At 37.2% G+C, this 13,727-nt stretch overlaps 1 protein-coding gene across 6 annotated transcripts in view; it reads right to left on the reverse strand.

Annotated features, from left to right (window-relative positions):
* Positions 1 to 13,727, reverse strand: part of NCKAP5 (NCK associated protein 5) — a 454,740-nt gene that overhangs the window by 72,448 nt on the left and 368,565 nt on the right. For all 6 annotated transcript variants that reach the window (XM_021397921.1, XM_021397919.1, XM_021397920.1 and 3 more), the window contains 2 exons: positions 12,133 to 12,171; positions 6,400 to 6,519 (listed from right to left, as the gene is read on the reverse strand). In XM_021397921.1, coding sequence (XP_021253596.1) covers positions 6,400 to 6,519; positions 12,133 to 12,171 — 159 coding nt within the window. The remainder of the gene's footprint in view (positions 1 to 6,399; positions 6,520 to 12,132; positions 12,172 to 13,727) is intronic.

Below are 13,727 nucleotides of genomic sequence, written 5' to 3' on the forward strand. Positions count from 1 at the left end.
TTTTGTACTACGGAACTCGTACCTTTTGTGTTAGATATATTTTCATACTGAATGTACAAAATGATAGGAAAAAGCATGGAAAACTTTGGTGTACTTAATGACCTTTAAGCTCAAGGAGGGAAGGTTTAGATTGGATGTCGGGGGAAGTTCTTTACAGAGAGAGTGGTGAGGTGCTGGAAGAGGCTGCCCAAAGAGGCTGTGGATGCCCTGTCCCTGGAGGTGTTCAAGGCCAGGCTGGGTGGGACCCTGGGCAATGTGGTCTAGTACCAGAGCTGGAGGTTGGTGGCCCTGCCTGTGGCAGGGGGGTTGGAATTTGAGGATACTTGGGGTCCCTTCCAACCCAAGCCATTCTATGACTCTGTCTACATACTTGCTCAGGGTTTCAAATGCCATACTGGATTCCTTCCCTCACATGTATCATTAGTGATAATAAAATCCATGTATAAAATAAAGAGAAAGCTACAGTTCACTTAGTATTAGTTGCATGTTGGCCTTTGAAAAAAAATGAGCAGTAAAATCTTAGTTTTTTGGTGAAGGCCTGCCACATCAGTACAGTATTTCTCTAACGTTCCTTAAGCATATAAGTGGAGCTGTAAAAAAGGTAAGCAAGAAATATGACTTATATTATTAAACATTGATCATTTAAGCTGAGAGGAAATACAGAGATTCAGATTTATATTTCTGTATTCTCAGTGGTATTGATGACAATACACAAGACAAGACAATTGACAAGACAGAAATAGAAAGTAGGTATCAATTTACTGAGATAATACAAGACTAGAAATAATGACATCAGCATCTGCAAATGAAGAAATGCTCCTTTAATTTGCTCTGAAAGCCTCAAAAATCGTTGAGTGTTCCTTTCTAGATTGCTATCTTGATTCCTGATTCACAGAAGCATTCTTAGCATTTGACATTGCTACAAGAACTGTATGCTTTTGCTTGAGACAGGATCTTCATGAAAGTAATACCAGACCTTTGTTACCCTTGATATGGAGAGTGCACTCCTGCAGGGCTATGGCTTGAAATCTTTAGAAAACTGCAGCTGGTATAAAAAACACCACCTTCCTACTTGGTGGATGCCCTACTGCCGACATAATTCTTGGATAAATTTTAATGTACTAGTTTAAACAATATATTTCACACATACTTTATATTTAAGTGATTAACATTCCATCTAGTCCTACAGCCACCGAGATTTTCATAACTGCTGAGCAAACAGTTTTCCATGACTTCTCTAATGCTGTAACAATTAGCAGGTCTGAAATTCATTTCTGCTTTAAGCCACTGGTCTTGATTTGTGACTAAGTAAATACCACTACAAAGACTGTTAAACCTTATTTATATTTTCATATTTACTGAGAAAAAAAGGCTGTTTGCCAGTTTGCACCGGAATTGGAACATTTCAGAACATTTGCAAATACGAGTGCCCTGGCAACCTCAGGAACAGAAATGAAGGAAGGAAATAAGCCAGTCAGCTGCAGAAGTTTCAAACTTCAAACACCATTTGGGTGATCTTGGTCTAAGGTCCTCCTGCCTAGCAGCACCAGGTAGCACTGGGAGCTGGCTTCAGTCAGACAGGACTTATGCTGCTGAGCAGTGTGTGATGATCCAGTTACTTAAATACACTTTTGACTGCTGACAAACTGTTTCCTAACAATACTTTAATTTCAATTAAATTTTTCACTTTAATTTCAAACTTTTCAATGCTTTCTTTCTAAAACACTTAACTACCTGTACATGTAATTGCTGCAAAGTGCAGCTACTTCACTTGTAAGCTTCTGCACTCAGGCATCATCATGTCTAACGATGCCTGAACCAGAGGCCAGATATTCCACCTCCTTTTGTCAGGTGATAGGGCAATTAACTGCCCTTTTTCTGTCTCATATATAATAATGTCGTTGGTGTAATTTACCCCTTAGTGCTAAGTTGCACAACTGTTTTCATGTAAGTATGTACAGTCGTAGTCTATCAAATATGTCAGGAGATGGTTGTCAGGTTATTACAAGAGCTACTGACAGCGTGGTTACAACAAAGAAGTTATTATTTGAAACAAAGAATTCAGCAGACTGCGCTGTAGCATTCTGGACAAAATTTTAGATTTGAAATTAAACAATGCAGATGGTCCACGAGTAATAAATGAGACTAACCTAGCCAGAGAAACACAATGAGAAAATGGGTGCTTCTGGAATTGGTAAAGAATCATTTTTATGATGGAAATAAAATGACAATGAAAATACAGTTTGGGATCAGAGATACTGTAAATCTTATCATTAGTAATATTATTTTATGCTTTCCCAACTGTGAAAATTTTATTACTTATTTAATCAAGTAAATCAGTTCAATAAATGTTGCTACTTGCCACTTTTTAGCACCTTTCACAGAAAGTTCCCTGCCTGCTCTATAAACAGCTGTGACAGCAACCTCCTGGGTGAAAAGGGAAGCCAAGAAATCTATCCACCCGTGGAATTCAGCTAACAAACATTTCGCTTTTATGTAAGCAGAGATATATAATATAAACGAACGACTGCAACGTCTATATCAGAAGGCAAATCCTGGCCCCTGTTACCGCTCAGTAACTCTGTTGTGGGAAAGTAACATTGCTGTTGTAAAGGAAAAATATGCAATGTTAGAAGCAGGTTTGATGTTAATGGCTATGCTATATTTTCAGGAATGAGCAGAAAAAGAAGGCTAACGAGAAAAAGAAAAAAAAAGAGTGAAAAGTTTTGTCTCAAGACTGAGCAGAGTCTACTTGTTAAAGTCAAACAACTTAGTGGGAAGCCACAGCTAAACACTGAAAATGCCTGTAACTTAGTGATCTAAATAGTTTTAAGTTTCTTTGAACAAAACACAGCAGCCTTTATAAAAAGTAAAAAAATCTCCAAAATGAAGTTCCTGGTTTTCTTTCCCAAACCTTTCTTGCTATAACAGGTAGCATTTCATTGCTTTTTAGCAACTGTATCACCTGAGGAAAATGAAGGCTTAGCAGCCACTCTTCTGTGCTAATTTCTAACTAAAACTATGCCTCTTATTCAGATGTTGCTAAAGCAGAAGCACTCATCCAAGGCTTCTTCATTTTCAAAGAGCCATTTCAGATGCTGAATAAACTAAAATTACAACAACAGCAGGAAAACAAAAAAGGTGACCAGACTCCTCCTTATTTACCTACCCTACTACTGGCCCTGTAAATCACACTCTCTGTTTAGAAAGAATGTCCCTAGAACTGCAGGGTAGCTCTTAAAATCATCTACAGTACAAAAGAAGCAATGAAAAAGGTTATCTCTGCCTACTCCTCTATCCTTCCATTTTTGCATCAGAGCCTAGATAATCTTTCCGCAACAGGAGTGAGATGTCCTCTGCCTCGCAGTCACTGCAAGCAGTAAGCATACCAACATTTCTAGTGGCAAAGAACTCATATGGCAATCCACTTAACCACATGCCTTAAGGAGCCAGATGTATTTCTTTTAAAATATTACTAGCCCTTCAATTTCATGAGTACTTTTCTTGTAAATGCATGAGAGTGTAATACTTCTAAGAATAGTTTTACAGTAAAGGATTCCTGAAGCAGTCATGGAAACCTTCACTACATGTTTTTTATTTTTTCATTTGGTAGTAATCAGTTTTCTTTTTAATCTGTGTGAGAAGCATGAGGGAAAGCAACATGGTGCCATCAGTTCTGCATACAAGCCACCATTCCACAAACAAGTTCAAAACACCTAAATCAATCTGTGTATTGAAAGAAAAAATAAGATTTCTAAGAAGATGTACAAAATGTGTACTATTTGCCTAAAATCAAATAAAAAAGAAACAGAGGGTAATGATGAAATCTAATTTTTAATATATATATTTTTAAGAAATCTATTTTTCTGTTGAAATTTGAGATACTCTTCATTTTTATGGTTTTAAAATAAGCGTAATCTTTAGTACAAGAGTTTCCTAATGCCAATCACAGAATAATTGAATGGCAACATACAAAAAAATACAGAAGTCGTGTAGACGAAAGGAACTAACACTATTTATTTTTAGCTGAGACCCTGTTCTGCAGGTTAAAAATCTTAATTGTCCTCAGTGTGAATACTCCTAAGATGGGATCAGCATGCAGATAAAATTAAGCTTCACTATGCCAGACAGTACAGAAAATGTAAAAGTAACACCACACCCACTGCCCGCAACACCACCAGCAGCACTTGTCCATTCACCTTGGTCAAGTCCATGAATTAACAGGAATATCCTTAACAACATATTTAGTACCCTGCTGTAGAGGGCTTTAAAGAAGTATTTAGCAACTGCTCTAAACCCAGGGTTTATGCTTTTTCAAAAAGATATACTCTAAACTGTTCTCTTTTTTTCAGGCATGTTTGCTTGATTTCAGTCCTAAGGAAACATCCCTCCTCAGATTTTACATCTCAGACTACAAGATCACAGATGACACACTACTTATTCAGTTCTGGAGTAAAATTAGAGGGTAAATAAATTTCTGGAAACTCACTACCAGATTGATTTCTTTTTCTGAAAGAGCAACATATGACGTGTTTTAGCAGAAGTTCTTCAATTTCTCATGTACATTGCAACTTGTTCACTGCATTTTTTTTTCTCCCCAAGGGGAGTTATAGCAAGTGTAAGGACTTAGCAGTATATTTTGCTGCCATCTGGGAGACCTGGACTTTAAGAATGATCTAAATTCTCTTTCTTCCTCGGCCAATAAAGACAAAGCAAGTGAAAAGACGTGTGGCTGGGGAGGGGAAGGAGTATCAATACATACTAGAAGTATCTGTCTGTTGAATTGTGCAGGGACAATGATGTAAAACAGTTTGAATTCCTCATGAAAACATAATACAGTTGAGTCCTATTTGATGCAAGTTCATCCCTTTGAACTTCTTTTGCAGCAGTGACACAATCCAGTCTCAAGGAACCGAAGTCAAACCACTTACTTTTCAGATAACATCTAACACTTCTATAACACTCCCAAACAACCTGGCCTTACTGTTGCCACAAATTTGTAAGAAGGAATGTGCAATGTGAAACATCTGAGCAATCTAAACCAATACTAGCATAGACTACTAGGGGACACTGTGGAAACAGGAAAAAAAAACCAAACAAACAGGAAGAAGGGGCAAGAGATGGGACTGTCAAAACCAGAAAAAGCGAGCATTAAAGGTCCATGCAGTGGTAGATGCATTAATGATTCTGAATTAAGAAATATCAGACCTACGTAACTACCAGGAGTCTATCAAGGATGAACAAACAGGAAAGAAAGCAGGGGTCAGGGAACAAGAAAACAAAAGAACGAAGGTCCTGACCTAGCAACACCGAAACCAACACAAAATCAAGAATCCACGGATAATGCAAGAACCCAGATCCCTGTGATGGTGACCTAGCATCACTATGAAACTCGAAAGCACAGGCAGAGTAAGTACAGCTATTTGCTCTCACTGTGGGGCTTCCTTGCCTTTAAGCACTAGTTGGTGAGCAGATCAATGTTTCTTCAAAAAAGAATCCAAAGTGATGAGAGTTAGCAGATGTCAGCTGTCAATCAACAGTGCAAGGGCTAAATTTTACTTTGATATATACCTAGCATCAGATAATTTTAATAAGCTACACAATTAATGTCATTTAAATAGCTGACATTATCCAAATTTTTTACCTCAAATTCATAAATTTTTCTCTAGGAATAAATAACATATGTTAATGAAACCAGAATTTGCCCCATTGATAGAAATCTGCAAACTTCAGTTAGCCTTTGTTTACTGTTCTAGCTCATGGTCAGATTTGTTGGAACTTATACAAATACAAAGCAAGTCTACTTCTACAAAAGGATGTCATAAAGATGGATTAATTCATAATAATGGACCTTGCCAAATCAAAAGGGATACTAAAACCTCTCTTACTATTCCAGATGGCAAAGGAGTGGGAGATGGGTCAATTGGTTCCTCAGCTATACCCTCCTATAAAAGGTTAAAAAATAAAAATCTCTCTAAGCTTGTGGAGATACACTTAAGTCTTTGTAACACATATGGAAGAAGTTAAATAAATGGGCTGTCTTCTCACAGGAAATTACACTGTTCACCATCAAGCAGAATGTTAAGGAATCTGAGTTTCTCTCCTGCAGAGGGATAATGAACCCATATCATTCCATTCATCATACTGAAGATATACTGAATAAGTAAGTCACTTCACAGGTGTGCTCCTTTCTTCTCATTTCCACATAACATGTAATCATAGCTCATTGGTGCATGCTTTCAGTTTCAATGGTATTATAGATAACTGATATTCTTATATTTTAAACCAATCAGCTGTCATTTTCTGCTTATTGACATATCCTTAAGAAGAAGAGAAATATATTATAACTGTCAGAAATATAGAACTCATAGCTTCCCTTCTGCAAAGGACATTTCCTACCTGAAGGAGGAGATCAGAAGCTGGTTTGACTCTCTGCTGGAAAAGCACACTTAACGTTCGATTCTGTTGCTCCAGATCAAAAACTCTTGTTTTCAGCTTTATACATTCCTCCCTCAGATCCTATAGAACAAGGGGAAAAAGGAAGATTAGAAAGCAGGTAACACAAACTCCTTGAAAGACTCTATGTCATGTCAGATACTAAAAAGAAATTAAGAATTTAGAACAGTTCAGTTGGAAAGGACTTAGAAAGATTCAACAGTTTGATGATTTCAGGGCTAACCAAAAATTTAAACATACTATGGAGAGCATTGTCCAAATGCCTCCTGAACACTGACAGGCATGGAAAATCAGCTTTGATGTACACAAGCAACATAAACAGTTTTTAAAATAGTACAAATCAGAAAAATGCACTACTTCATTTTTTTTTGTTTGTTTCATCACCAGAAAATAACATCAAAAAAAAAACCTGTAATGAGAAATAATAGTTACATGATACATCCTCTTGGCGTTTTCTGTCAGTACAAAAAGTGACTTTGCTACAGCAGTCTGTTTCTTTATGTATCCTATTCAAAGCAGAAAGCAGCAATTGAGATATGAATATTGTAGTAAGCATAAGCTGAGGAAAAAGCTTCAGCTGTACCACATCAGGAATAAGTTCAAAGAGGCACTGTGCCTTCAAGGTACTCTTCTGAAGTCTCATTCCACATCTGCTTCTTCTGGAAAAACCAAGTCAGCAATGCTGGCTGGCATGCTGCGGATGGTCTGCACCTCCCTCCGTGTAACAAGTCACTGTAGAGGATGCTAGGCCACAGAGAGATGCTGACTCACCAGACACACTTGTGAATACAATCCTGCCTGCCATTTCCAATACGAGGTACCAAAAAACCTTACGATAGGCCACTAGAGTAGAGCTAGTGTGTAAAGGCCATTAGAAGCAGAGGTGGAGTGAAATTTTTCATCATAAGGCATAAGATATAACTGCCAGAACTGAAAGATGCAGATCTTTTAGCCAAGGCTATGTCAGGTTCATCACGAAGAAGAAATTAATGGCTTCCATATACAGCAAATTATCTACCTACCTATCTACCTATGTGCCTTCTTTCTTATGCCAACATAGGACTTACTTTTCCTGGCCACAGGCAAGAAGAAAGAATTTTATCAGAAAGCTGGCTTTAGAGAGAGCAAGCTGAACCTGACGTTGCCTTTCCACCTAATTTCTGTAGCTGTCTACTTTGAGGTATGGGAGCTTCATAAATCAGGAAGAGTCATTTGCTAATTAAGATCACATTGAAAAATAATAAGCTGCAGCCATTATCTAGTTTTATTTAAACCTCCAAAATGCTTTCCCTTATGCTTTTATATTTAGGATAGTTGCTGCCCTGTGGTATTGCCTAACTTGTTTTAGTTTTCACCACCTTAAGGTGGAGAAACAGGCCTCTGGATCCCCATATATGGTCCTGTCAGTACCATTATCAATGTAATGACCTCATGAGAAAACAACAGGGGAGGAAACTGTAGTCAGACGTAGCCTAAATTCTTGGCTAAGTTAGCTCATGTCTCCACTGCAACCAGCACTGAGGTTATAAGAGGTAAACACACAACCAAGTAGGCTCATCTTGAGACTTTTAGAAAATGGTGAGTATCTTTTTGTGCTTGTAGTGGGCATCAGGTTTTATGATACTACTAGATGAATGCAGTTATTCTCTCTTGATAGTTTCTCCACTTAATATTTGTTTTAAGTGGCTGTCAGGCTGCCCAAGTAAGATTGCGATAGCCTTCTAAGGTAACACCCTTTTGAATTTGATGCTTTGTAAAAGTATAAAGCTTTGATTTAGTCAGTGAGAGCTCTCTTACCTCCGGTCTCACACAAAGCAATCTCCAAGAGCATCATTACCTGCCTTTCACAAATAATCACAGAATTTAAAACAGAGCCTTAGCTGTTACAACGTTGCTTAACTTTTCAACACAACTAAGTGCACTGAAAGATAAAAAATATTCACAGAAACTGACAATGTAGAAAAAAAAATTAAATCTCAGCAATGCCCTTGCTCAAAACTTTCTTATTTTACACTGTTAAATCCTTAAGATTTATGTTTCATGCTTTAGACTTCCTGTAAAATGTGAAATATAAGATAGTAGATTACCCACTCAGATGCTATAAAGTGTGCCAATGGTAATGCCACTCGTAGTACAGAGCAGAAATGAAGAACATTAAGGTAGCAGTATTCCAGTAAAATGAAGTCTCGGTTTAGAATGCTGAAGTTCTAAAATTACCAATTAATACAACTATCAAATGTCTGAAAATTCTCATTCCTCTCCTGTGGGAAAATGAGCAGCTATTACCACAGCAGTCTCCCAGATATCTGAGGAACTCATTCCTATGGTCTCACTGTAGCAGTAAGTGAGCATCTCTCTATTCTTTTCAGTATCAGGCTCATTCTCCAAAATGGGATTCAGTGCCCACTTCTAGGGTTTTCCAGAAACACACTGCTCTCCCTCTGAATGTGCCTCTTCTTTTTTAATACTTAGTTCAGCATATTTTAATTTTATCAATAAAAAGTGAGAAACAACTTTCCTACAGAACCCAGAATAAAAACTCATTAACCTCAATACCTCTATTAAGATAATATGCCAAGAGCAGGTACACAGATCACAGGATAATTTCATTAAGTGGCGTAAATCAAATTTCAAACTGCTGAACCAGGTCTTCAACAAAGAAAATAGAATAAAAAATACAGTCTCCAGCTTTCCTATTCATTCATGTGATATGAAGAGTCTTTAGGTAGAAGGAGAAAGGAGAAACAGATGCTTCCAGTAAGCACCAGAGCATGTAGGTTTGCATCACATCAATTTGTTGGATTTTTTTTACTTCTTATATTTCCCAGAGGTAAAATTTTCTATTAGTAAGTCACAGAATCCATATAATTTCGGCAAGCAGAATTGTGAAACTTTGCTGAAAATTCAGCACAAACCTCAATTTAATATAGTTTCTCCATGAAGTCTCAGTAAAAAAAAAAAAAAATTCTCACATTAGAGAAATTCTATATGTATTGTAACAAACGATAAACTTGAAAAGCACACATTTAAGACTGTAATTCCATTTCAAGGTTTCAGTGACATTGATAAATCACTCAAGCTTTGCTCACTCAATTTGTGTCACCAGAATCTCTCGATGGAATCACAGTCCTTCCACATACTGGCAAGTATGCAGAGCTTTATTCGTTACATTACAGCATGTACTTAATTTATACAAAAATTAGTCCTTGAGGGACAATTCCAAATTCACAGCAAAGCCTACGCAGCGTGCGTTACTGTGCAGAATCACTCCTCTCCATTTTCTGAAAGCTCTCAGCTTTTCCTCATGTCTCGCTATGCCCCAGAGGCGTGTTATCTCACCGTGGCATGACTAGCTCTGTCTTACTGCTTAGCTGCACTACAGCAGATTTATCTGTTTACTAGTTACTATTTGGATTGAGGGATCTACCTATTTGGTACTGGTGTAAGGAGCCCAGTTTCCCCTTTATTGTATGATATTGTGCTCCTGTCTTTTCTTATAAAATGACTTGTATGAATGGTGTCAGGAGCACTGTAACAGTTAATATTCATCAGCATTTAGAAGAGTACCCTCTATCCTTGTTCTATGGATATTAAATTAGCTGTTATTACTTGGTAATAGGTAAGCAGCTATTAAATCCCATCAATAATAACTAAATCACTTTATTAAATATATTGAAATCTGTTTTTATTGTGTCCATACGAACTCCTTGGTTCCTATGGGTTTGGGAAGATTCATTACTGAGAAAGTATGTAGTCATCAAATTGTCTGACACCTTTGGAAGAGGACTCAGTAAGCTCCTCTCCATCGGAAAGCATCCATGCTATTCCCAAACTAGAGATTAATATACTATGATTAACCTTCTGTTAAACGTTTACTCACATATGGTTTTATGTTACAAACTGTGGATCAGGTTTTTGTGTGTATTAATATGTCAGAAAATGCCTATATTTTCAGCTAAGTTGTGCAGAAACACACATTTGGAATTTTTAAAAAATAGCTAAAGTTATGTTTCCAAGAGGTGTTACAGCAATAGCTCTGTTGACTGCAGTCCTCTGATGATACACAGACCATACAGCATATGTGTATATGAAGCACAGGCAGAATAATACAGCACAGACAGCAGCAGTGCAAACTTGTCCATATGTTGTGGATTGCACAGATCACCTCCAAGTTACAACACTTCCAATTGCTGTATGGCAATATCCCTCTTCTAGAGTAAAAGGCTTTGTCATGCTTCAAAAAACCATGGCATCCAACAACGTTACATTCAACCCTACCAACAGCTCTTGGGTGAAGAGATTTAGGGAACATTCTCACTTCTGGATTTCTGATTCCAGGAGCCCTAACTGGCAACTGCAGCTTCTAGAGTCCTGAATCACTCACCCATAGGTCACTTCTGCACATATCTTAGGTTTGTCAAGGTCATAAAGTTGATTCCAAAATACATTCCTATATTTGCATCTGGAAAATTTTCAGGTGTGTGGCAGAGGTTTTTCATTATCTTAGCTTGGTGTTTCTTGCTGCCTTTTAAGAACACTATTTCTTTTCCTGTCATTCTGTGTAGACAAAACAGTTTATATTCTTCCTTGTGTTATCTGCACTAAAATACTGTATTTATGTTCCTTTCAGACTTGTCTTTTTGAAGCTAAATGATCCAAAACATTTTAATAATTGCACATTCATCAAGTGTTCTAGATCTCGCAAAGAATCATTTCATGAATATTGCAGGCTTTATAGCTTATTATAAATCTTTACACCTTGTTTCTTTTTTTTTCCGCCTCGAGAAAATGACATCACGGAATTGTGTTCAACTTAAAAGACACATTTTTTTCATAGAATTGTTGTCCTACCAGTTAATCCCTATTCTCCACGGGCAGCCAATTATTTCTGCTTATATGTAATTACCTTGCTCTTCTCTCTGTTAAATTCCATCTCCCCCCCCCCACCCCGAGATCACATCTTCATTTTGTCAAGATCATTTTAATTTTACTCCTTGGACTACATTATATCTGAAATTACAACACCTCATATTCAACAATCTGGAGCATAAATGGAAAGTTCAGACATGACTTGATCTGGAACAGACCTTACAGAAGCTGTAGCGACGCTTTTCATTTTTAAAGATTTGCAACAACACTACAAGGATTTTGTCCAGTCACTACTTTCCTTGCTTATCCAGGAAAATGGAACATTAGTCCATTGAGAAACAAAATACACGATCCCTATTGCTGGTCCCCAGCCCACAGGTCAAGCAGCCAAACCTCCATGCAGGCTCACACCAGGAAGTCTTTCCTTCCATTGGACGGGATCGAGAGTGCCAACTACTGACTTGCATGGCTATTTATTTATATGTCACACAGGAACGGACTGTGGGACAGCCAGAGCTCATTACGATAGGGAATGGAAAAGTGATGGTCTGGGAAGAGTTTTCAGACTCTTTTGCCTCAGTACAAGTAAACAATAAGAACTGTGTATGGCTCCTATATGATCAAGACATGAAAATGTACAGTTTTGTGGACTTTTATTCACCCGGATTACAGAAAGCCCTTAAATTTGGGCCTGACTGATAATTAAACGTGTGACCATTGTTTAAAAAAATATATCCTATATAAAATATGTATCTCAAATGACCAATGAACTTTATGTTACAGCAAAATATCCAAAACACAACTTACCTTTTGAGTAAGTAGAGCCTGAACAACCTGATTAGCTACCTGAAAGAAACAGATAATATAGTTTAAGTACGTGATCCTATATGTTTATGCATATTATCTTCTGCTGTGGCTTTATACTCCACTTTCTGCCTACAACCACCACCAACTCTAATATTTTCATTATTTACTAATATTTTCATTATTTACTAATATTTTCATCAGGTAATAGTAGTGAGAATATATTAAATGCAAGTGATTACTTTTGTGCTAGTCCTCATTATAAACACTAAATTTTAGTTTGCTTAACTTCTGTCATCTCTTCTGTGGAGAAGACTGAAACTTCTCTGGTTTATATGCAGCTGTTGTGTGTCAGCACGGATTGACTTGCATTCACTATAGCTGATTTTTACCAGCTGAGGAGTCCTGAATGTTTTCATGAAGTTTAATTGTTTCTTGATTCAATATTGACAAAATGGTATATCTATCATGACAAGCAGAAACCATAAAGTGCCACAGAAAATTAAAGTACCTACTGTCATCAAAATGTGGTTGGAAGGCATTCACACTGCACAGCATAATTGACTTGAATGACATTACACACCATTGATTAGCAGAACTATATATTCAACAGAGAATTTTTGAAGTTATTTATGTTATGTATCCTTTCTAATTTATGTTTACCAGCAGGCACGGAGCGGGTGAAGGAGGAGGAATGGAAAGAAGGGCAAAAATAGGATTTCTGTTGCTGTTTAACTTGCACATTACATTTTCAATGTAGTGTAAGAGTTGAAATTAATTCACTTCTGCGAAATGGTTCAGTTCTGTTAGATGCAACAGTTACACTCAATTCAAACTCTCACAAAATTGCCTAGTGTCAATTTTTTTCTCGAAGCTGGTCCCTAACTTAAGGCAGCCTGTGGAACAGCGGTCCCATAAAATTGCTCTATACATGATTTAACAGAAGACATAGACTGATATTAGAACAGTAATAAGCAACAGAAGTAAATATGTTACAGTTTTGAAAAAACACATCCGTTGCTCTATGGGCTTTTGGAATCTACCTCCAACAGTGTTCCTTCTGGAATGCACTTTCAATGTCTGTTTGCTCTACCTGAAAATTGAGATAACCATATCTAACACATTATTTCTTTACTTTCTGACATGGATTTACTTTACCAAGAAGATCTGGAAGGTTCTTTGAAGTGTGTACAAGTCACTTACAACAGAACTGCCTACACAATTACTCCTATGCCTTTATATATTGAGCAGAGGAGTGTGAATGGCATCATCTTCCAAACGGGAAAAAACTGAACTTGCCAATGCATAGGGGAGAAATTTTCTAACTTCAAGTGTATGAAGTTAGGTACCTAAATGAAAGTACTTGCCAGTGATCCATAGCTCCCACAGACCTCAATAAGAAAGATATGTAGCTGTTTTCTTTACAAAATTAGGCTATTTCATTCTACTATCTAGCAACCTGGCAAACTGTGTTGCTATTACTATTCAAATATTTTCAGGTCTGTATTGGTTTGCAGCAGGGGGAAGCCTCCACTGAAATGTTCTGCAGCAACTACAATTAATTTTGCAATCATTACTTTTGCATTTCAAATGCGATT

Source organism: Numida meleagris, chromosome 5 (genome assembly GCF_002078875.1).
Source record: "Numida meleagris isolate 19003 breed g44 Domestic line chromosome 5, NumMel1.0, whole genome shotgun sequence".
In the NCBI taxonomy this organism is placed as follows: Eukaryota; Metazoa; Chordata; class Aves; order Galliformes; family Numididae; genus Numida; species Numida meleagris.